We start from the raw sequence: 26037 nt of genomic DNA on the forward strand, positions 1-26037 counted from the left end.
CCCTACCATCACAGTTAAGAGAATTAGGCCTTGAAATATCTGATCAACACGAACGTATGACCTAGTCTGCACAATCACATCTGCTGAGCCCTAAATCCAGCATTTATTATGAAGATTATCATTAAACAAGCTGCTGTGATCTCTGGTTTTTAGTTACAGTTACTTTGGCCAACAGCTTGAAAAATATCTCTAAATACTATACGTGGAAGTTTCTAGTATGCTCTGAACCACACAGTGAAAACAGTGAGCTTGTTTTACAACCACCTCTCCAACATAAAAGCCTTGTTGACAACTATATCATCAGTCCAGAAAACCTCAGAACCACAGAGTGAACCTTCTAAAGACCTCCTTGGAACAAAATACAAATAAAAAGAACAAAAAGGATGTGCAGCCCTCTCAGGACGTCCTAACATCCCCCTGAAAGCTTGAACAGAGACAAGGGCTGCACACTAAACACCCCAGGCAGATACATGACAGCATCAGTATCAGACATCAAACTTTCTGAATGAGATGGAGGAAAAGGGATGGAGATTTTGAAGAAGACTTCGTGCTTTGAGAATAACTTCACAGGCAGATTAGGAACTTGATGTATTCTAGAAATGTTTGCTTAAATATTCCTACCTACACTCAAACCAGATTCTCAAATTGCTTCAACCAACCAGCAATGAATCAACAGGCACAATGCTAATGAACTCTTGAGAATCACTCTGTATTAAGATTGTAGCAGCAGGAAAAGCTTAAAAAAAGAAAACAAAAAAGCAATAAGATGTGGAGCTTCACCTGAATAACAGTGTTTTCAGACAAAGCTGTTTCAAAACGTACCAGACTCTGGACGAATTAAACAATGACACGAAGTTCTTCGCCTTGGTAACAAGTGACAGGACAAGAAAAAAATGTCCTCAAGCTGCAGCAAAGGACATTTAGCTTGGATATTAGGAAAACTTTTTTTCATGGGAAGGGCTGTCAAGCACTGGAACAGACTGCTCAAGGTGGTGGAAGTCACCATCCCCGGAAGCATTCAAAAAAAATGTGGATAAGGCACTTAAGGACATGGATTAATGGTGAACTGGTGGTGCTGGATAGATGGTTGGACTTAATCTTGGATGTCTTTTTGAACCTTAGTAACTCCATAAAGTACTCAAGAGCATTTCCTTTAGACTGAGGATTGCTCTCCCAGAGGGAAGACACTGATGTCTGTCATCATTGATCAGGGAAAGTTCCTCCCCCAGGTCTGAGAGCAGAATTCCTGCAAGCACCCTCTGACCTATCTCACTTTGCAGAGACACCAACACACACAGATCATGATCATCTTCTTTCGTCTCATACAAGAGTCAGACACATAGGAGTGTCTTAGAATATAATTTCCTTTAAAATCCTAACTGTACAAATATCTTGGAGAAAAGATAGCTAAAAATCATATACAAAAGGTGTGCAGCAGGCCCCCACACATAAACAGGCACATAGACCAGTCATAGAAAGCAAGAGACACTGACACACAAAGTACAAAGCCAAAATGTTTTGTTACCACTTTTGCTGTGGCCCTACTTCCTCCAAATGAATCCCAACCTGCAGAGGCAAGTTAGATTAGGCAACAGCCTCTGATTTTTTTGTGTAACTACACACAATAAATACTGCACAACCATTACACTTAAGTAGGAACGTTCAGATGCAACAATTCCACCAAGACTTACCCACAAGAAATACTGGAAGCCACCAGCTGTGCTCTTCAGTCCCACTCATTCTTGGGGTGGTCCTGTGCAGGGACAGGAATTGGGTTCAAAGATCCTTGTGGATCTCTTTCAACTCAGGACGTTTTTTGATTCTAATACAATTCCTCGTGCTCCCCAAGAGTATCATATCTCTTCCTCAGCTAGACCCAACTGCACTCACATTTCTTCATGAAAACTGGACTAGCACTGGTAATAAGCACCTCATGTTTGAAAAGGCTGAGCCAGTGCTTTAAGATATCCACACACTTGTGTCCCGTAACAGAACCACATTCCAGCTCACCGCTTCATTTCAATGAATCAGAATTGGAAATTACATGCAGGAAACAAACAAGGATGGTGGAACAGCTTTTTACCTTGTCATGTGTAACTCAGTGACTCACTACACACAAACTCTCAACGTTCTGCAAACAATGCCAATACACATGAGCCTTTGTCCACAGGTTTATTAGTGCACTGTAATTTCATCTTCTCTTTAATACATCCATGTTCTGGTGAGCAGACTTTACATTGGATGAAGGAATTTTCATTAGTCATGGCCCAGGAGCAGAGTGAAACATGTAGGAATAAAGGGCCGGTGCAGATAACTTAGAATAACCCTTCCAATTCTGTGCAGTGAAGAAAACAGCATCACTCATCAGAGACACAAAACATCTGTACACTTTTGCTCTTACAAGGTGAGGCACTGGAACATCCCTAGAAGTGTTCAAGGCCAGGCTGGACAGGGCTTGGACCAACCTGGTCTAGTGGAAGGTGTCCTGCCCATGGCAGGGAGCTGGAAAAGGATGGTCTTTACGACCCCTTCCAATTCAAACCATTCTGTGATTCTGTGACAAAGAGGCGAGAGACTCCACTACACAAGGTATCAGTATCAGCACAAGGAGAGGCTAAAGCCTGCCAGCTCTGAGTGATCACTTAAAACAAAAACGCCAGGGTCTGCCCATACCTGGGAAAGCAGCAGCAACAGCCCCAAGGACCCTTCATAGACCCATATTTTAAGAGGGTATTTCAGAAATCAACATGACCCCAACCAGATTTAACAACACTGCTCCACGCCAATTATAGGGACACTTACAAGAGCAATGCCCGTGACTTTACACTAAAATGACAGAATCACCAAATACTCATCTAACCAATGAAGAAGCCCTGATGATCCCTCAGCTGCCAGGGAGATCAGATACCACAAAGTCACAGCTATTAGACACAACAACCATCTACACTAGGTTCCACCTACACTAGGTGATAAACAATGAATGTTCAGTCTAATTTATTTCTCAGAGTTTTTATTATGAGTTTTCTGTCTTTGGTATTTTGTTTTTTGTGGATTTCATTTTGATTTCCTTTTTTTAAACCAGCTGTGGTTCACAATGATCTTCCAAAAATAATTAACAAATTATATACACCTACTCCAAGGCAATTTAAACATCACAATGTTTCCCGGTCTGCATCATAGTTTGTTATAATCCTTTCACTCCTGCCCAGATTTTCCCTTCCAGAACAGTGCTCAACATCCTTACCCACAAAATAGGTTAATATGGACACAGACTCTAAAAATCAAAAAACTCACCCATCCCAAAACATTCATGCCGATTTTCTCTACTTCTTTAATACTACATTTTTTTGAACAAGGTAACTTCATTAGACACACTTTAAATTTAAGAATGATCTATAAATCAATAGTCATTTCAGTAAAACCAGTAAATGTAGTCAAAGCTAAAACAGTGCCCTGAAATCTGATTTATTTCACTGGAACCACAAATCTCTATGTGACTGAAGTCAACAGGCTTTACTGTTAAGAAAGCTGGGAAAAAAAATCTTTATTTCTGAGAACTACATGCAGAGTTTCCTTGCAGGTATTCCAACCAGACAATAGCTGCAGAACAGCCAAACCAGATCCCTCCTCCGTGAACAAGGTACTTGTCCAAGGCTTAACACACTGTTATTTGTGTCACTGAGACATAAATAATCAAAAGACTTGTAGGAGCAACACCTTCAGGCTTGCTGATTAAAGCATAACCACAACCCCAAAAAATGTTCAAAAATAGGCAAAAAAACTCCTAAGACAGATACTAAAGCCTACATAGCTGAATATTTACATATATTATCATTTGTTAAAACTAGTAAATATTCCAATATTGTATTTTGGTTCATTTGAAACAACAGATGGATTTTATTTTTTATGTTCAACTAATTTAGGGCTGATTTCATCTTCAGAAAGCACGTTGTACTGAAGGTTCCAAGCAGTGATAATCTGAATTATTTAGTTACTGATACCTGCCATGCTGTTGAGTACCTCTAGCCAAGAATTTGACTATATGTCACAAGCAGGGAACTGTGTCCACATGGCAATGAAAACATAAAATAACCAACCACCACTGAATTTTAATTAAGACTTTGTGAATTCAAAGTCAATCCTGTGATCAGTCAGAGATTAACAATACTGAGGTTAATTCCAATTATTCAGAAAAGAGATGTGACCTGCCCAGTCTTGGGGAGGGGGACACCCTATTTTACCTGCACTGTTTTCCCAGGGATGTTTAGGAAGACTGAACAACTGCTGCCAATGTGCACCAATTGGTACTTATCTCAACTTTTGGAATAAAAGATAAAATATATCTGTCAAAGAACATCACTCTTGATCACCACATAAAACAAGGTACATATGCAAAGTTTATAAATATGAATTATCAAGCAGCATTTACTGAGGTAATACAAGAATTTGCATGCTTGGCTTTTTTTATTACAGGAAAAGCACAGGTCTAATTGAGATAAAGACTCGTGACACTATACTGTGTTAAGAAACAAAATAAGAGACGACTACCCACCTAAAGCCCAAGACAAAACAGAGGAAAATTAAGCACCAAAAACTTCCTAACTCATCAAGCTGGCAGCTGAAGGGATGCTGTTTTCCCAAAGCTTAGAGGCTTGCTGGACATTCCTCCAGGACTGTCAATGCTGTATTTACCATGAGCTTAAATACATTAATTTAATGAGCAGCTGGGAAAAAAAATGTGGTTTTGTTTTACCTTCAACTGAAAGCTCTGTGGCAGGGAAGCATAGGAGGAAGGGAGAAAGTTTATGACTGTTTCATTAGAAGTAGTAAGAAATTCAATTTCATTAACACAGAAACTATCGTCTGCTACTGAATAAGACTCAATCTTAAGAGCTGCCAGTCAGCACTATGATACTCAATGTGCCATTCCTCATGTACCTCTGCATTCTGAACTTTGGTTTTAGTAGGTGGCTATAAAAAAGCTTTACAACATATTTTATTTAAAGAGACGAATCTAATATTTAAGAAAACAACACAAGCCTAGGTTTTTCCTAGTCCTAGCAAGATGCTGATGGAATACGGTGTCAATGAAATGCATGCACTCCCAAGTCTTTCTCTAAAGTTGCAGTTACTCAACATTTTTGTCCATGAAACAGTTTTTCTGCACTTGATTTTTGAATCAAACTGAACATAAATAAAACTGTAGCTGTTGCCTTCACAGAACTACTTATAAATTATTCATATTACAAGGTTTTATGTTTTTCCAACTATAAAAGATAATTGTTGCCTTATGAGTGCAGAAAGGCAACCTGCACAGGGTACACAAGGACCCAGGAAGGAATTCATCAGCAGTAAATTGCAGGCACGTCAGTACGTGTTCCTATCACTTTGGTTATCACCAGTGATAACGAATTTTTCCACTTTAAAGGTCTTTTCCAGCTTCCCACCACAGTCACATGCCAAGACCAGCCCAAGTTCTCTGCACGGTGAGGGATGAAAGTTACGTAGCACTGGTCAGTGCATCTTTGATCAAGGTTCCAGGAGGTTCTCTGGCAAAGACATCAAAGCACAAAGACACAGAACAATCTCATGGATTTTACAACAGTTGGCTGTTGCTCATCTTCAGTTTGAGCTCCAGAACTGTTACCTGCATGATAAAGTCTTACAAAGTGTCACCTATGAAAGAACAGATCACCAAAAGTTTGGAGTGAAAGTGTAAGACAGAGGTTAGGTAGAAGAAAATCATGGCAGCAGTCAGGTGTCCATCCTCTGTCCCTGTTTTAGAGGCCCACATACTAAGAGTAAGGTGTTCTTATTAAATAGAAACCAGCATCTGCAACTCCATTTAACACAAATTTCTTTTGTGCAAGCATGTCCACTTTATTGGTGACTTTACAATTCTAATTATTTTCCATGGCTATCGAAAACCAAACCCCTGACACAGTTACATTCCTAAAAACTCACCTCAGATTCTAGAAACAACAGATTTCTACAATGGTTAATCTCATTTCACCTACTGAGTTCACAGAAAATTATTAAAAGGATGGAAACACCCACTTCAAAATACCAGTTATTTCTGGAAACAAGAAGCAGATGTTCTCCTCTGTTTGGCTCAGCTGTGCTACAGTACAAGAGTGCCTTTGTTATGCTGTCAGCAATAATTTATTTTATTTATTACAGCTATTTCATAATGCCCATCCATGTACTATTTGTGCATGATTGACATTCATGCAGATATATTTCTCTATATCTAAGCCATCAAGAAGCATCACATACAGGCTCCAAACAGCAGACGCTGTCATGACACAATTCTGCAAATTAGGTTTTTTCCTTTCCACTGTATTAATAAAAAGGGAACAGGAAGAGAAGAAGGAATTAGTATTGCCAAATGAAGTCGAATTAACATTAATCAAGAATTACTGCAAGAAGACAAAGTTAGGAAAATACAAGAGATCAGAGTATAAAAATAAATCCCAACTCTTTGAAGTCAAATAAAAGCAAAGCTTTCTGAACAACGAAAGTAAACACTGTCTAGAACAAAGTCATGAAGAACTTAAAAAGATACTATATTGGGAAAAGGTTCCATTAAAAATGGAAGAGAGCATGCTCACTGGAGGGGAGGAGAAGGAAAGACAGAAAAAGGAGCACAATCATTTGCTGTTTGGCCCTATCAACCACAGAGTCCTTATCTGTGGCAGCACGAACAACTCCCCTAAAGACCAACATCAGAGCCTTTGTATGGATCTGATAAGGAATTCTGGGCCTCTTAAAAAAAAAAAATCTTTAATGAGAGCACACACATGGTGGCATAAGCAGGCATCCTTCCCTCCTACTGCTTTGAACTGAAGATTTTCTCCTATTAAAATATTCCCAAATCACTAATTCAATATCCCCACCTGTGACAAGAAACAGCTAAAACACTGCACAGTAAATCCCATATTCCCAAGCAAAAAACTGGAGGATCTGCATGTATAAACACTCACAGATTTACCACCATATAGACATCTGCATAACCCTGGGAGAAAAACGTAGATACTAAAATATTAAACAAAAGTACGAAATCCTATTTTTTTAAGTAAAGGTATGATTTTTTTTTTTTTTAACTGATTAAGCATCCAAGTACTGCCAGAGTTTCCTCCCTCTGATAAGACAGAAGGGATGATTTGTTAGGATAATCTGTTATCAAAGCTAATATCTGAGAGAAGCCTCACAAATTCTGCACTTTCAGGCCATACCTGAGAGACAGGTACACAGATCTATTCCCAGTGTTAACACAGGGTCACAGGCCATCAGGGAACCAGCAAGGCAGACTGACTAAATGGGACTCACTCAAATCTTAGAGCAGCATCTGCTACATACACAGGCATCAGTCCACCAGGAAACATCCCATGACTCTTTCCACATGAGAAGTCACTTGCACCACATATGAACAGTATGCACCTCCAATGATGCACCAAAGGAGAGGAAAAAGAGCCAAATATTTACCAGCCTTCTGTAGTTCCCAAAAGGATTCTAAACAGAGTAACACAACAGCAATTACATAAAAATGTACGCACCTTTAAATTTTTGCTACAATCCCTATAAATTCATCAAAATAATTCCCTCTGGCAAAATAAATTGAAGATTTTAACACATGAAGTATCTGAGCAACAACAACTAAAAAAAAAAATCAAGCGTGTACATGCCTAATATGCATAACTTATACACTTTAACAATTAACAAACATTGGAATGTTACCACAACACTGAAAACTTGCCCTAACACAGATTTTTCCAAACAAAAATATTTGTAGTATCAAGAACTAAAACATTTACGTAAGCAAGACAGTGAGATAAATTTCAAAACTAGTAAATTATAATTCTTTTGAATATCTCCTTGCTTAGTTTTGTAGTTCTTAGAAATTAAAACATTTTGTCAAGAAAAATACCTACAATCAAAATCATATGGATAATTGTACTACTTGTAAGCAAAATCTGGCATGTGGAGTGTTTATCTGTATTTTTCCACAGGCTGCACAGATGACAGAATGAAGCACCAGACCATGCTACTAATCAGCACAGCCTCAACCCTGTAATTTGTAATAAATACCCAGGTAAATTGCTCATATAAACTCCAGGATCAGAAATAGAGATGGGGGCAGAAAAGGACTGAAAGTGATTGAAACTCTTGTGGATGAGCAGCTTTGGCTTATCATAAAATACCATCGTGGCTCAGGGAATTGGAGGGGGTTTCTGTAGGAAAACACAGTCAAAGGGCACAAGCAGCCCCGTGCAGATGATTTTGTGTGGGAGGAACTGATGATACCTTCCCACCAGAGTAGGAGGGGAGAAATGAAGCCACACTTTTGCCTGTGTACAACTGGATACTTCAAGACAGGAGTCACCAGACTGTTCATCCGGTGCAGGGACACCCGAAATATGGGTCTGATCCTAATGGCTGCGCTAAACAGGTTTCAGCTTCCCTGACCCAAGCGTTGCAGCCTACAGAGGAAAGAGGACAAGTCAGGATGTTGAGAATAAATAAATAAATAAACAAACAACACTGTCATTGTTTTCTCCAGTTCACTTACCACCCTATATCCATCTGTCCTCATATCCCAGAACAAATGCTTAGAAAATCTGTCAGTGTGACTGTACCAGGGGATTCCATGCCTTGTACCCGAGCAGGTAGCACAGATCCAGACTGAGGACCCCCAGGTACACCCTGCTATGAAATCAGGGAAAAGCTTTTCATTCTAAATGTATGTAAACAAAAGTATCCTAAGAAAACAAAAGTGATTTGACTGTAATTATCTGCTCAGCAACAGACAGCAAGAACCAAGGACCCAATACTGCCAAGTTTTAAGTACATGCTTAACTTTAATCACAAGTAGTCTCACTGTGCGGTGTCTCTAAAAGCCTGCCAAAACACAGCCAAATTAACAAGGGAACTCAGGTTTTTTTAAATCATTTTAGAAGTACTATTACTTAGATTAGGAAAGATTAGATTTTTTTTCCCCCACATTTTAGATACTTTGCAAATTCAAACCTGCACACCAACATTCATGTCACTCTCAATGGAAACCTACACAAACCCGCAAGCAGTCAGTCATTGTGATATTTGACAGTTTAACACTACAAGGTTAAGCAAAGTAATTATTTTAAGGCCATTTTAGCCATGACAAGGTGACAACTATAAGGAATTCCATGACAGCTGATGGGGAAGAAATTGGGGATGCCTAAAAAAAAGAGAGCAAAAAGCCCTACACAGCCACAGAGGTTGGCACAGCAAGCAGGAGCAGTGGTGAGCAGAGGTTCTGGGCCAGGCCAGATTACCTGTTCCCCCAAGTCCAAGCCATGACGAGTCAGCATGGAATGCCAACTCATGAATGACACTTCTGTGATGAACCCAGTTGCCCAACACTGCAAGCCACACTAGCAAAGGAATTTTGCTAACTGAAGACTCCAGCTGAAGAGAAAGAAAGCTCTGAAGCAAGAGGGGAGTGCTAAAATTAAGGAAAAAAGAATGGACACTGACACTGCCTCATCATTAATTTAGAGACACAAGGAGGAATGTGCCGGATATCCCAAAGCAAGTAACCATTGGGACTGAACATCTGTATTTCACTCACTCGGCCGACTTGAAAGGGAAGCAGGGACTCTGTCCTGGCAGGATGAACTCCAGAGCAGCCTCTGAGCAGCTCTCTAAGTAGCCCTTCCATAATTAACTTATAAGGAAGACCAAGCAGGACATTCTGCTCTCCACGAAGTACCAAGGGAGAACAGATGTTTCCCAGTCTCCAAGGGAAAAACTCAAGAGTGTACCACTTCATAGCTCTAATTCCTGAGCACATTAAAAAAAAAAAAAAAAAAAAAAATCACAGCAAGGGAAACAAATCAAGGAAGGCAAAGGGTAAGTAAGCAAACAAACTCCAATCAGACCTTCAACAAATGCAAACGATATCAAACCTATTTCATTATTAAGGGAACGCTCCATGACATTACCATTCCTAAAAATAAATAGCTGATTAGAGACTAGCTCGTGGGGAAGAGACAGAGAAGGCAGTTAATTGGAAAACGCGTTTTATTGTAGCTTACCAGCCTCGCACATTTCTACACTCCCACTCACTGCAGAAACATCTTTATGAAGTCTGGGCAGCATAATTAGTTTGGTTTTGTTTAAATCTGCATCACTGTACAGGTAAGAAAAGCCTTTCAGCTCCCTAACTTTTCCCATAAGTTTTGCATCACTGAAATATGCATCATTTTACTTTTCGGTGATCTACTTCTCGTTGTTCTTCTTCTAACAGCTGGCCCGAAGTACTTCACGAAGCTCCTTGTGCCTGTACCCAGCGTGTTACTGGGCGTTTAAAACACTGCTGGTCCTGAGACGGCCAACTTTGGAGCGAAATAAATAAATAACCGAGCTCCAGACAGAAGTTTGTGCGCCAGCCCGGTCTGTGTGCGCACCGCGGACTCCGCGCCGTCGGAACACGGATTTACGCAAAGGAAAAGTGAGAAAGTAAATAAAAATTCCCGCTGGGAAGGAGCCGGAGCCGCCTTACCTCCGGAGTACGCTCCGCGGGCTTCTTCCGCAGCGCCTGTTTGATCCTGGGCTCCACCGGGGCGCTCATCCTCCAGCCCTGCGCCCCCCGCCCCCCGCCGCCTCGGGAGCGGCTGGCGGGGCGCTGCCGCGGGGCGCGCCGCGATCACACCGGCGCGGCCCGCCGGGGCTCCTGCCCGGGCTCCGCCGCCCTCCGGGCCCACGGGGGACGCACCCCGAAACGTTCCCCGCGCCGGGGCCCGGGCGGGGAGCGGACCGGGGGAGGCCGGGGCGGGAGCGGGGGCCGGGCGCGGTGCCCGCGGGCTGGCTGCTCACCAGGCGGGCGGGCGCTCGGCGCGCCTCGGGCTCAGCGGCGGCGGCGGCGCTCGGGGCGGGCGGCGGCGGCTCCCGGCGCGTTCCCGGGGCGGCCGGCGCCGCTCCCCATCGCGGCGCGAGCGCTCCGTGCGCGAAGTTACCGGCCCGAGCGGGACTCCCCGCGCGCTCGGCCCCCGCGGCTCCGCCCTCCGCGCCCGCACAAAGCGACGCGGACGGGCGAGTCGTTCCGCGGCGCGGCGCCAGAGGGTCCGGAGAGAAACCCCACGGCCGGGTACGAGCCCGCGCCTCCTCTGAACACGCCGAGAGTCGCCGCCCCCGTCCGGACCCCCCGCCCCGCTCACTTGCCGCGCATCCCCCGGTACGGAAAAGCGTGAGAGCGGGCGCTTTAACCCAGAGAATCAGCAAGAAGAGCGAGGGGCGGGACGGAGGGAGTGGGCGGGGCTGTGGCGAGCACGCCCCCGGGCGGTGCAGGGGGCGGGGCCGGCGGCCGGCGCGGGGCGAAGGCTCGCGAGCGTTGGGAGGGGCCGGGCGCGTGCGCGTTGTGAGGGCCCCGCTTCCACGCCCTCAGGAGGCTGATAGTGTTTCGGGAAAGCCGGGTTTGGGCTCCCTGTGCGCCCGACATAAGGCGTTTTCTTCGGTAATATACATCCGAAATAAAGCATTTTCTGCATCACTCGGGATCAGAATGTTCGTGCAGGCATAACAGCAGACAAGCCGCTCCCCTTGAGTTTGCGTGCGTTTCCCCCTTTACCTCACACTACAGTTCAGAGAATGTTGGCCTCCGTGCTTCCTGAGCTTCTCCAAGCCTTTGGCTTCGGTCGCTTCTGGAGCAGTGGCCCCATCCTCGCAGTCCCCAGCGAGGCCTCGCAGCGCCCGGTCGGATTCGGTGCCGCTTCCCCGCCCGGGCTCGGCATTAAATACAAGGAAGGTGCTACCGCAGCTCGGCGGTCCTGTGGGGTTTGACAAACTTCTCCCAAGCCCTGCATTCCTGCTCACGACGGCCGCTCGAGGACAAGAGGAAGCAGCAACATACCAAACAAGCATAGCAAGATTTTCCTTCCTATTACAAGTCCGATTCTGTAAATTTATGAGATCAAAGCTTTGCAGGCGCACAACTTGTGTTTACCCTCTCGCTTTTTCTTCTTTTCTTCCTAATAACCAAGACTGTTTTGGTTCTTGCCCTTTCTCCAGCTACCCCTTCCCGTTCCCTTTACCATTTGCCCTTTATGGCACAATTACCTTTTTTGTACTCAAGGACTTGATTGTCCTTTCGACGTTGTTTTATAATACTCGTACTGTTTTCTTAAAAAAAAAAAAAAAAAATCTGAGGAAATACAACATTTCCTCCAGTGTAGACTGTTCCAATGCTGTGCCTGGTATCACTGCAGGCACAACAACCACGGGATGGACAGCTGGGATCTAAAGAGCAGCTGCGCTTAACATCACAGTCATCACAATGCATGCACAACAGAAAGAATATGAGGTGCTCCCGAAACTGACAGAAAAGACATAGGTGTCAGTCTCATAAAGTCTAGCAAAACTAATTTTCTTTTTTGTTTGTTTTTCTTCTCTTTGAACTTCCATTGTAAGATTTCCAAATATCATGGCTATTATTATTCCAAAGGTCAGAAGTTTGTACTAGTTATTTGGCAGAACATGTTATCCTTTTTCAACTTCAGTACATAAAATATTGTTTCCAGTGGTGTGGGAATCTTCAGAGATTCCCTGCCAGGAACCAAATGGAAAAGATAGAGAGGAAAAGTCTTCCTGAGTAACTAAGGAGAAGAACTGAAGAATGAATCTTTCTCTATTAGATTCTTTTTTCTCTTTTTCTTTTTTTTTTTTTCCTTTTTTAAAAGTCAGAGATGTAACAGCAAATCAAGAGCCTTACTAGTTAAGTTTATATTTAAAGATCGTGTAAAAAATTAGTCAATATTCCCCAGATGCAGGTGGCTGGGAAAAAAAAATAATTAACAACTAGCAAGAAAACCTCAGATTTTGGTGAAATCTGCAGAGTCACAGTTCTCATGGATCTGAAAAAATTTAAGCCCTATTCTTGGTTTTAGAGGGGAACTCATTTTACCACCTATCCTAGCTGTTCAGCATTCCTAGAGCAAACATAACACAGAAGTGGACATTCACTGTGAAAATGAAGTTAGTGGCCTAAAAATTCCTTTTTCTTTCACAAACAAATTCTCATACTGGACACCAGCCTACAGCCAGGCACAGGAGCAGTGAGGGAGCCAGAAGTATTCCATAGGAACCAAAGCCATCATTCCAATTTAATTGCCTGGCTCAACTGACCCATGAAACAAGACTTCCCTCACTCCAAATGTACCTGAATTTGGGTAGGTAATGGCTCTAATAGCTGCAATTATTTCAGGAGCTATTTCAGCCATAGGGTTTATTTTCCCAGATATCTGGAGAACAATGGAAACGAGTGTCATGATCCTCACTGCTTACTGGCATTACAGCCAATGTCTCCACATGGTAAAGCTGACATAGTTAAACACAATTAAAAGGCTTTCACAAGTGACTAATTTCAGGACTGGGATTAAGGGATGTGGCCAAGCAGGATGCCTGTTGTCCATACAGAGGAGAAAATTTGCTTCCCCTTTATCTGGATTGTATCCCTGCGCAAGTAAAGCATCATCACTTACTGCAGTTTTTAATTGAAAACTAACAGTATCTGTATCATGTAAGAATCAGAGGTGCTTTGCTATTAATATGGATGAGTTGCAGTCTCAGGAGACTAAATGGTTCTGCTTCAAGCATCTGTGAATTTGGGAAGACCAGCTGAGTTACAGAGTACATCACCTCCTCCCAGTATGTTCCCTCAATTGTTCTGCTTCACCGACACTCCCAAAGACGCCTTTTACCACCATGTGCACATCCCACATTCCTCAGGGTAAAATTCAACTTCCTCACATCTCCCACTGGGAAAGATTCATAATTATCATGCACTGAAATATTTTTAACTTTTATTTTTATGTATTCTATGTATTTAGTGTCCTGTGAGTTCTATTACAGCTTGGCAATTTCCTTCCTCTCATTCTCCAGTCTGGCTGTTAGGCTATTGGTTTTAATTTCTTAGCTTTGGAAAAAAAAATTCCATTTAGACATTCATGCACATCTTTGGCAACAACTACTAGCTAAGTATGTGGCTGACATACTGCGAGGAGGATACACAAATTAATTCTCTGCCTGACTAGAGGAAAACAAAATATTCTGGGGTGCTCAATTGGAAGAACCTCTTCAGACAGTTTTACCATATATATTTATTCTGATGATGAACTTCCTGAAAAACTAGGGAGGCAAAGGGATTATTAGAATTTTTGTGAGAGCTCACCTTTTGCAGGAAAGTTACATTTTTGCAAATGGCACAACACAGCTCAGGTAGCTATGCAAGAACATTGATCTCTTGTCTATAACAGCATTTTGCAGCTCAAAATTTCCATTTCTGAAATTAAAAGCAAAATACCAAATTATTTTTGCAAAACCAAGAGCAAGAATGAAATAGTCTGAATACTGTACCGCTAATTCTGCTCCTTCCGAAGCAAAATTCCCCATTGTGCATATTTCCAGAGCTTCAGTTCAAAGGATAATGGTAAAAGTAGAAAAGAAGAAATAGAACTGTGAGATCATTATCTTTCTGCTGTGTTATAATAATGTTAGTTTAACACTCAGTTTTTTAAAACTCAACCTCTGTCTTTCTTCTCTTTAACTCAAGACTAACACTTTCCTTCTAAAAAAATCTAGTACAGATTTTTCCTGAAGGGCTTTCAATCCATATATAGATTTTTCCTGAAGCCTAGAAGCCATGTACACATAAGCAACTGCAGATCTCCTTGCAACATCAGCCTTATCAACAATACAGAAACAAATGGGGAGCCTGACACTTTTAAATGTGGGGATGAAACACTTTCTCTACCTATGTTTTACCTTCATTGGCAAACTTCCTTGCTTTTCATGTTCACTGTCACACATCTGTGACATGCTGAGTACTGCTGTGAATGGATTGGGAATTCAGTGAGCCTTAAGATTGAAAGATTTTAAGGTTATATTAACATGCAAAGAGAGGGAATAACAAGCCTCAGCTGGAGGCAGTAACAGTTTCCCTGGTCTTAGTCCCGGTTGAAGGACACATCTCTCAGCTGAGGGCAATTTGGGGGGTGTCCACAGGAAAGGCTTCATGGAGGACAGGTGGAAATTCTGAAGTAATAAACATTTTACGCTTGAGGATGCACAGTGTGTTGGAAACGTGTCACCTTGACCTTTGTGTCACGTAATCCTTGGCCAGTGCTTGTGGAGTCCCAGTTCCCAAGTCAGGAACAATTTGAAAAGGAAACAGTGAGTTGGGTTATTTGCTATTCGTTTACTAAGGTTTCCATGAACACAAAGACAGGCATTGATGCACCCTCTGAAAACTACCAGTGAGGACAGTGAAAGCTGTTTGTGTTGAAAGAACACTGGCTGTCCCGTGACACTGACATGTGTGTTCTGATCTTTCTCATTGCCCTTCCTTGTCCATATGGGAAACAACAGGTATGAAAAATTACATTCTTCTCCCTTGCCACTGCTGAGTGACTTGAAAAGATCCGTCCAGGGCTTGCCACCACCCTGATGGAGTTACCAAGCCCTGATAAATGTGAGTGGGGTGAGGAAAGAAGGGGCTCCTGCCAAATCAGTGGAGCACCCAAACTACCTGAGGCATGGTGTAGTGTACAACATTATCAACAGTGTCTGATAAAACAGAATAAGAACTGCAAAAAACATTCAAAAATAGTTACAAAACAACATCTAAACCCCAGCTGCTTTACTCCAAGCTACAAGTTGGTGGCTTGCTACACACTCCGCAATGGAACAGCTCTGTCTGAAACAGGCTCTTGTATCAATTTTTTTGTGTCTTCTGCCACTTTATTTTTACCACACACAATCTACAGATATGTGATTCCAGCCTCAGCACTTTGTTGGCAAAAACAAAAGAGCATATGGACCTGTCTAGATATTGGAGGTATCCAGAAAGAGTATACAGATGTCCACGCTCAAGCCTGAAAAAATTAAAGATGGGGGTGGCGGGGGAAAACCTGCCCTAAAGGAGGCAGTCTGGAGTCTGGTGACTGCTCTATTTGCATGTTCTTTGTTGCTATAATCAGGTTACAGCTTCAACTAAAAGATTTTCTTCATTTGTTGTCGGAAACTATATGCCAAAAAACATTAGGTGGAAGGCGGGTAAAAGAATGGGCTGGGCACAGATAAAGATGAAGACTTAAGTAACCAAAAGAAAGAACGATCTCAGCATGGGAAACTCTCCACCAGTAATTTGGTATCAGTTTTGCCAATTTAGCATATCTTGATCCTATTAATTTTTCAGGGATGTTAAAAGTTATACAACTATAAGCTGCAAGAAGATTTCACAAACAGTGAGGATTTTGTGTCTGTGACCTATTATAACCCAGAGAGAACATGCAATGGGATTTGTATTTTTCTACTGAGTAGCTATTTTCAGAGGCAAAAAGCCAAACACTTGCATAACTCAATGTGATAATTCTGTGTATCTGTGGCATTTGTTACTGGACAACACTTTGGCCAACAATGGTGGGCTGGTAAAAGAACAGGGCATGCCTAGAGAAAGCAGCCAGTTTAAATATAATAAAAATTAGAGTAAATAGGATTTCAGTCCTTCCCCCTTTTTTTAAGTAAATGGAGTAATTCTCTGAGCATGTGGAAAAATAATAAAAAACTTCTTCTCTGCCAAAGAACAGGCCAACAGTCTAGACTTTTTCTTAACTGGTAATCATCTAGATTAAGAAACTGTGAATAAATGCCTGACAGGCAATTTCACTGTTTTATGCAATCAAATACATGTTACTTATTTGTGAAATCCTACAAGAAATATTACAGCATTTGAATCAGGACTGTGGCTGGGGAAGCCTTGCATTTCTTACTGTTCTCTTGCTGCTGGTGTCAAGGTTCTTTGCAACCATGAGCTTTGCTATCATAGCTTCAACCACAGTGATGATTCAGCCAGCATCAGATCAGCTTTCCATTGTTTGCAGCCATTTGGTGTGTTTGTAGGAAGATACAGGTCTCTGTGTTTGTGTTTTTTGTGCATGTGTATAAACTATAATTTGATTACAAAGAAACGTTGCACAGTTTAGTAGACTCAGTCCAGGCCTGGGAGCCAGGAATGCTTGGTGAAGTCATTGCAAAGTTATGAAGGCCAAAATTCCCTGTATCACCCTCTGGTTTTAGTCACATTTCACAGCTGTCGGTCTGATTTTTATTTTTTTTTTTTCTTTTTTTGAGGAAGAGGGTATAAAAAGCTCCTGCTGACATGAGTTAGCAAAAGCTCAGCTCCTCCATGCTCTTAAACTGGGTTCCTTGGCCTTGAAGTGCTCGCTGTCAGGGGCTGTTGCCTTTATCATCTGTCTTCGCAGGATTACATGCAACCTTATGATTCCTTATGATCTCTTCTCTGACTTTTTATGATCCTACAGAGCTAACGACATGTTTAGTTCCCCTCCAAACACAACTATATGGATGAGATGATATCAGGAAACTCACTGAAACCATTGAGTCTCAGGCATGTGGAATTTCCAGAAAGTTCCTGTTGTCAGCATGTCAGTTTTAATCTTCAAATGCAGAAGCATACAGCCTGCTCACATGACAGCAGCATAACAGGACAAACTGTCTTCTGCAGACAAAATCCTAACTATTTTTAACTTTAGAAAGATCTGCAGATGACTCTTCTTCCACTCAATGTGGTTTTCCTCCCTTCCTTCTACAGACCCTGCCCTTGGTAACATATAGTAATTCTGTGTCAAGGGATATTGATTCCTTAAAGTGTCTCAAAGCCTGTGGTGGCCTCTTCCAACCACCCAGAAGCTCTCCTGCATCGGATAGCTGACATGGTCCCGCTCAGAGACCACCAGATTCTCTTCTGCCTTCAGGCTTCAGAAAGTTGAGACATCCATGGAAATGGGTGTCCTTCCTCAGCTGCAAGAGAGGGACACAAGTGTGTACCCAGAGGAATGGCCTCACCAGGGCAGAGCAGGAGCTGAAGGTACAGCACCAGACAGAGCCAGCAGAGCTAGACTCCTCCTGGAAGTCCTGCTCACTTTTCCATACACCAAACAGGGAGGAACCCTCACTGCAAACCCCATCATCCCACCCTGAGGGGCTGCAGCATCTCCCAGCTGGGATTTCACCCAGGAGGGGAAGTTGTGTCCAAAGTACAGCAACTCCTGTAGTGCGTGTAGTCTGCAGGGGGGTAAATGTGAGGGGAGAGGGATGTGGTATTTCATCCTGTGCTTTTCCAGTAGATGGTTGTACTGGTTGTTTTTTTAAATGCTGAAAGCACAACCAAACCTTGAATGAAAGGAAGCACTGTGTATGGAGCAAAGGAAGAATTTCCTTTACTGTAATTTGTAGGGAGAAAAGGAAATAAAAGCAGAGCAGCAGTTAGATGAAGGTCAGATGATTGTATGAATCAGAGGGTGATGCAAGTTATCGAGCGCACAGCTGAGTGCTCCGCCCAATAGAACAGATGTCACCCAAGTACACAAATACCACTTACCTATGATTGCTTATCCCTGTGGAAGTAATCTTCTTCCTCAGAGAGAGAGAGGACTGAGTTTTTTTTAGGAAAATATTTATTAGGTAGGATAGCAGTGATGACATTAAGGCAGATGCAATTTTGTAAGATTTTTAGGCATTTCAGTTCATGTAGGTGAAAGCTGAGACACAAGCATTCCCTAACCAAAACACTGAATGGGTGATGGAGGCTGCTGTTAGGGTATTTCCAGAGCAGTGTCTGGAAATGTATTTGCAATTTCCATTTAAAAGGGAAATACAATGAAATTCCTGCAGTGACCTGCTTGGCTTATACTTCCAGAAAAACCCTGACACCAAAAACAATCTTGTCAAGGAAATAAAATTTTCAATAACTGCATATGAAGTGACTGCACAAGTGGAACTGGCAACATTTGATTTTTCTAGAAAGCTGAGTGGAGCTGCCCTCCAAGTGCCCTTACCTCCCCTCTGTGTGTCAGGGATACTCTCAGTGCCATACCAGCACAATAAAAGCCATGGTTATCTCACTACCTTTTTTCAAACTGCTTTAGTTACTTATGTTTTTCCAAGAGCTTCTGCCAGTGGCAGACATTTTCCATGGCAATCCATTGCATTGAACAGTTGGATTTCAATGCCATCTTTATCCAAGGCAGAACTGCCTTTGCAGTAGAAGTGTTTCCTTTATATGAACTATTGCTGCAGTAGTTGCTACTTCGTGAACTATCATTGGGTGTTACGCTAGGAGGGTATTACAAAAGTGCTGGGTTTTTGAAGAAGGTACCAAGAGAAATGGAAACAGTTTGTGGGTTTGCAGTTAAGGAGGCCCTGAGCAGGAACCACTCCAGAGCTTTTTACAGTTGTGGTCTAAAGAAGGATGTGCACACACATGGTAAAAAATCTGCAATCAAAATTGGCAAGAAGAGTATTGCAGTAAGAAACTGAGAGGACAAAGCTCTGCAGCACCTTGGGCCCAGGGTGGGAATCACGAATAAAGCCATACCCCAGGGTCTGGCAAGATTTTGAGGGGAGACAGGTGTCAGGGACACCCCAAACCTGGAGGTGCAGTGGTGGTGGTGGCAGATTAAGCTGTCAGTAACTTATACAATAACAGGATCACAGGATCACAGAATGGTTCAGTTAGAAGGAACCTTTAGAGGTCATCTTCTTCCAACCTCCTGCCATGGGCAGGGACAACTTTCTCCAGACCAGCTTGCTCAAAGCCACATCCAGCCTCCCCTTGAACACTTCCAGGGATGGGACAGACTCAGCTTTTCTGGGCATCCTGTGCCAGGGCCTCACCACCCTCACTGCAGAAAACTTTATTGTAAATTGAACCTTTTTTCCTTTAATACCCTTTAATTTAAACACCATGGATAAGGAGGGGTGAGGGTTCAGTTGCAGAGTGTTTCTCTTGTTGAGATAATGAGACCACCACATGCTCCAGAAATGCTGCTCAGCTGCCTCTTTAGTTGACAGCCTGAACAGGAAACAGCCAAATCATGCCTAATGACCTTTCATGCTTTGGTTGTAAGTGATGAAGGCAGAGGACAGACACTTCTGATGGAAGACTTCCTCAAACCTGCCTCTACTGTTCCCATCCTGAAAAAGTGGGAATTCACGCCATATTTCTGAGACTAATGACTTGCACTGGACAAACCCTGCACAGGCTCTGGCAGAGCCCATGATTTTCCTTCACTGGAAGGATGAGCTGCTGTAGTAGCTTGCAATCCAGCAGGGTCAGCAGCTTCCCAGCCAGCCAACCTGGGAAAAAACAGACAAGGAACCAAAGGTCAGCCTCAAAATATCTGAGAAGTTGTATTTAGGTTAAGGATTATTTTCCCCTGAAAAATGTGTGTCTGAATTCACAGCTGTGATGAGCTGCAGTTGCCAGGAGCAATGGGGGTTCTTACCAGCCCAAGACAGAGCCCTTGATTTTAATACTAAATCAATTCAAGTCTACAGTTTTTAAAAAAACTCTGTTTCTATGGGAAGGGCCTGCTTTTCACTAACCTATAATTTAAGAAATAGTTTGGAGAGTTAAGCTGTATTTTGAAAAATAAATTCTCCTCCAGGCTGATGGGTTTTACAGCCTAACCAGCCTCAGAACAATGTCATGTGAAATGACAGAGATCAAGACCTTTAGTTAAACTGTACAAGAAAAACAGCTTTGGACAATAAAGTGCATGATCATTAATTATTGCAGCACAAGGAACACAGCTGTAATTTTTTTTGTTCGCCTGGAATACTCCCACAAACTTTATCAGTCTTATTGTTAATACATGAAAACAGTAGCCCTTATTTTTTCATGACTTTTCGTAGTGATTAAAATGAGACAAGATTTCTAGTTTCAGCTTCTATTAATAAATCTACTCCTTGAAAATGTGGTAGTTAATTTCTTAGGATTCAGTGCGCTCAATAAGCTATTGAAAACTATAATTGCTCATGGCTGTAATTTTGAAGTGAATATAGAAATAACTATAGAAGAAATGCTGAACATAACCTTTCCAACACATTGAAGTTCTCCAAAGTGAAAAGCATCCCTGGCAGGAAAATCAAGCATATAAACCCACTGGTACCCTCTGTCCTAAAGTCACTGTTTATAGAATTATGACTTTTTAGAATAATGACTTCTTGCCATTGCCACCCCAAAGGTCCCAAATGAGGGTGTTTGCTAAGGAGACATCTCACCAGTGGCCCTGTGTCAGCACTGGGAGCTGGCCAAGGGACATGCTGGGATCACCCCTGCACAGACTTGGGCTTTGCCTCCAGGCATTCTCACCGCTGCACTCTCTGCTGGCTACAGGCTGTTTATAAAGCACTTTTCATTTGGTGACATTAGTGAAAATAGTCTAGAAATTCATTTGATTAGCCACAAAAATGAAATTAATGAGCCTTTGGGAAGTAAGAAGCTCATCTCTTAAGGAAATGTTTCACCCTTCTTCCTCAGCCCAGCTATTTCCATAAGAAACACCGCCTTCATGTTCAATGCCACTTAAGGAAAACATTTGTTTTCCATTAAGAACCTAGGACAAACTCCACCTTCAGCTCTCCCACCTGGCCCCAGCACTGCCACCAGTGACACATTCACGTGTCCCAGAGCTACAGCTTCAGCCCATCCGACTCATGCAGGAAATAATGATGACAGCAGCATTGGTTGCAATTGCTCCAGCAGAGCTGCAAGTGATCTTCACGACCCCCCATTCCTCCTTAGTGCTTTTCCATAAGAAAAAAGAAGGGTCTGTCCAACTAGTGGAATCAAAGCTCATCCTAAGGAGTTAATGAAGAAGGAAAAGCAAGTTCCAGATTAAACAGACACTCTGGTTAGTGATAGAAACTGAACAACGGGAGCAGGCAAAGGCATGGTGGTCAGAGAGAGTTCCTCTCTCAAAGAATTTTAGAAAGCATAGGATAGATGAAATCTTCAAAAAATACCAGCAATTAAACAATGCCTTTATGTGCTAAAAAGGCAGTGGCCAGGGATGGCCCTGACCTCTGGCACTGCAGCACTGCAGGGCTCCCATGGCCCCGTGCTCCCCTGGGACGTGCGTCAGAGGAAGTTGTTCTCTCCTCTTCACACAAGGTTTCGTAAGGCGAAAAAGAAGAGCCAGAGCAGGACATTTCCATCCTGCCACCCCTGCCTTGTTCTTCCTTAAGATTTTCTTGGTCTATAATTTCACTTCTGAAAAGCTTTATCTACAGAAAACCTGTTACCAAAGGTGATGGGTTGCAGGCCCCTAAGGAAAACAACAGCAAACCGAAGGCACGAAGGTGGGGTGAGAGGTGAATCCCCACCAGCACCCGGACTGGGCACTCCTCTCACAAAGCTGGGACATAGGCAGAGCAGCTGTGTCATAAGAAAAAGGCATCTGCTTATCTCCTGTGCTGCTTTGGAAATCCGGGACGGGCCTGCGGCCCAAATGCTTCCTTTGGGATGTTGCAATAAGCACTGCTGGCTGGGCCGGCACGGCTCATCCGAGCCGCCCGGCAGCGCGGCTCTGCCCCGGAGTCACGGTCCCTCGCCCTCGCAGGTGTCTGAGCACCCGGACAGCCGCCTGGCTGTACTGCAGGGCTCCGAGATGGAGCTCTGGGGAAACCTGGCCTTGAAGCGAAGCGAGTGTCTGCTCCCGAGCCGGTGCCAGCCGGAAGCAGCCCCGCGGCCGGGCTCGCCCCGCAAACCACCTGGGCCGGTTGTTGAGGCCGCAGCGCACCGCTGTGGGGCCGGAGGGTGCACGAAGGGCCCTGCCCACACGGCCCCGGCCACCGCGGGCATTGCTCAACGCACGGAGGCTTTCAGCAACAGCGACCGCGCACAGGCAGCGCCCAGCGCCGGCGTTTAGCTGACGTGCACGGACGGGCATGGGCAGGTGTCACCGCGATGTCCTCTGAGGTCATGCAGGACGTAGGAGGTGCAGCCGGATACCTCGCCACACCTCCTGATGTGCTTTAGGTGGCCTTTCCTTATCGCGGACATCCCAAACCACAGGAGCGGCCACTTGCTGTCGCCTGCCTTTACTCCTGCGCCTTCTCGTACCGTAACTGGTAGTGACGGGCATTAGGAGCTCTCCGGACCCTGCTGCAGCTGGCTCTCAGGAGCACAGCTGAAGGCAGGAGCTCAGGCAGAGATCCCCATCCTCGGAGCAGATGTCTTAAGCTCTAGCTGGGAACAAACAGCTGGAACACACAGAGATTTAGAAATCAAATTCTGCCGCTGTACAAATATTTTTAGTAATGAAAATAAACAAATACATGGGAGTAACATGCTGCTTCCTGCTACTATGCTTCTAGGAGGAGACAAGCTACCAGAGAGCAGAGAGCCTGAGCAAGACCCGAGTGGGTGACACGTAGGTGATGGCTCACATGAAGCTGTTCATTTCCGGAGGTCACACAACTGTCGAGCCTTGCAGGCCAGCAGGTATTGCTGAGGCAGAAAATGCTGCTGGTGGAAGGAGTCACAGCACCTCTCCAACACATGACTCCTCACGCCAACTGTTCCACCAGGTTCCTGTGGGGACCCACAGCCCCACGGGATGCTCCATGTTGGTGCTTTCTGTGCCGGTCGAGGCAGGAGCTGTCACTCTTGTTCCTCGGTGCTGAGCTGCCTGACCTGCAATGTCTGTTCCTTCCCACTGACCACAGCAAGGGGAAAATTCACCACCCCTTTGGGAGAGCTACCGGACACATTGGGCACCCGTGGTTTACCTTCCAGCTCCTCTGCCACAGGACTCTCAAAGCAAAGCCACTACTGCCGGGGACTCAGGTTCTGCTCCAAAAGCCTGGACAGATCCCATAGGATCTGAACTTGTGGTTCTTTGGCAGGCAAAACAGAAAAGCACTGCTTCCAGTAAAGAATTATCTCCAGCCAGTACCAGCAACACTTTCCAAAACCCAAAGCACTGGTGTATTTAGATCTGCCTGTAGCAACAGCAAAGATGATCTTATTGTACAGAAGGAAGACAAGAAGGGGTGGTGTGCAAAGCCTTTAACTGCTCCTGCTAATAAATAAATGAGGGCATGGCTGGAACAGAATGTGCATGCTGCAGCACATAAACAGAGATGTTCCTTGCAGCACAGGGACTCAGAAGATATGTGTATCTCTAGGCTCTCTGCTTACTTTTACCTCCAACTATAAGGCCACTATTTTTTAATAAATGTTTAAAAGAGAAGAAAGCAACAGCAGCTCAGCAGAGAGCTGTTAGGAGCTCTGTGCTTTTGTGCAACCAACACACTGAGCTGCTTCCAACCCCTGGATCCAGAAATTGTCCTGTGGTTACTCTGCTCTAAGCCACACAGAATATAATCATATCCTCTTCTGCAGACCCCTGGGAATAATGTGGGAGATGAGAGACGCCATGGTACTCGAGTGCCTGTGGCTTCCTTCCTGTCTTTCCCTCAGCTAAGTGAATTAGCTTTCACTTTTGTTTCAGAAAAATTAAGGGAATTACAGAAAAGGGGTAACAATACATTAAAAATATTGGCTATCAAGTGCTATGTCCCAGTCTAGCTGGAAAGTTAAAAAGGAAATCGATTCTGGGCATTAACATCAGCATTTTCTGGATGCTGCAGTGATCATACTGCTGAATTTACTGCTCACATCATCACTGCCAAACACCCACACAGACACATGACTCCAGCTACTCTTGCCATCCCCATCAGGAGGACACCTCATGACCGTCTACTCTGGTAACACAAAATTCTCTGCCCTCTGTCAGGTGCACTCAGCCCAAGAAGCCCTGCAGGAGGTCTGATAGTGCACAGTGCACATCTCCGGCGTTCCATGGCAGAGCTCCCGCTAAAGCCAAGCATCTCCTGCTGCAGATTCTCCTGCTTGACACCTTCAGTGGTGCTGTGGGACTGCAGGCTCTGCCTTGTGAATCCATCACGGAACAAGTACACCAGGCCAGCAATAACCCCCTGTGTCACCAGTACGAAAAGGCAAGGGATCGTGTGTTAATTGCTTTTGTTAACTCACCCACACAGAGCACTGAGCCACTGATCCAGCGTTACTTGGGATGCCAGCAGAGAAGGCAGAGTCAGAGCAATTCATCCCTGTGCACAGGCAAACCTCACGGTGGTGTTACAGGACCAGTTTAAGCACCCAAGAGCCAGTTGTTATGGCTTTCATTCCTCTGAGAGAGGACAAATTCCATTCTTCCAAACACTCTCATCACGGGCATCCTTTTACAGGACAGGACTTGGCAGGTGCAAGTGGAAATCCTAGAAGGCTCCTGCGCTGTCTGGCTGTGCTGAATGTGGGACCCGCAGTGTTCCCTGCCCAGCAGCTGGTCACTGCAAGACAGGGCTTGGGGACACCAACCTCAGCTCATCCCTCAGCTCATCCTGCACCTTGCATGTGGCAAGGGCACCGGGGGCAGGTACACACCAGGGCAGGAAACCGCGTAGCATTTATCAAAAATAGAAGATGCAGCTGCTTCGGGCAAAGGTTTCCGTCTTCTGCTTGCCCTTTTTCCATTCTTTGGGAACACAGGACCTTATTTAACCCACATGCTCTAAAGCCTCATTTGTACACTTTGCTACATCTTCCTAATTGTTTTTCCTGTTGTATGATTATTACTTCACTTTTCTTGGCAGCACTGTTATCACAATTTGAACTTAGATTCAATAAAACCTTACAAAGACTCCTCAGTAACCTTCATTCCTGTGCAGCGGCCCAGAGAGACAGAAAAGGGATCGTACTCAGGCAGATGGGCACAAATACAGTGACAAACACAACGGCGAACACCCGTGTGACAAAGTTCTTCGCAGATCACTTTAGGACTGAATGTATGAACCAGTGGAAGACAATGTCCTTCTGCTTATGTTTGTTCACCTCACACAAAGTCAAGCATTGGGAGAGGGTCAGGACCTCCCTCCCATATCGCTGTTCTTTCTGGGGGCTAACAACATTCACAACTGAAAAGACAGCAAGTTCAATCACAAATTCCTATTTGAAACAATTAATTCCTTATGAGACCCCAAATTAAATGGCTGCAGCACTGCCAAGTGCCAGAACCAATGCCCCAAAATGGGCAACTGAGAGGAGACAGACGTCAAATGTGAGATGGCTCACTCACCCACAGACTCATAGCACACGTCAAAAAAGGGTCA

General features: G+C 44.0%; 1 protein-coding gene across 11 annotated transcripts in view; it reads right to left on the reverse strand.

Moving 5' to 3' along the window:
* Positions 1-10661, reverse strand: part of RAPGEF6 (Rap guanine nucleotide exchange factor 6) — a 122137-nt gene extending 111476 nt beyond the window's left edge. For all 11 annotated transcript variants that reach the window (XM_040078015.1, XM_040078011.1, XM_040078020.1 and 8 more), the window contains exon 1: positions 10544-10661. In XM_040078015.1, coding sequence (XP_039933949.1) covers positions 10544-10612 — 69 coding nt within the window. In that variant the 5' untranslated portion in view covers positions 10613-10661. The remainder of the gene's footprint in view (positions 1-10543) is intronic.
* Between the last annotated feature and the right edge of the window lie 15376 nt (positions 10662-26037).

This window comes from Hirundo rustica, chromosome 14, assembly GCF_015227805.2.
Source record: "Hirundo rustica isolate bHirRus1 chromosome 14, bHirRus1.pri.v3, whole genome shotgun sequence".
NCBI lineage: Eukaryota > Metazoa > Chordata > Aves > Passeriformes > Hirundinidae > Hirundo > Hirundo rustica.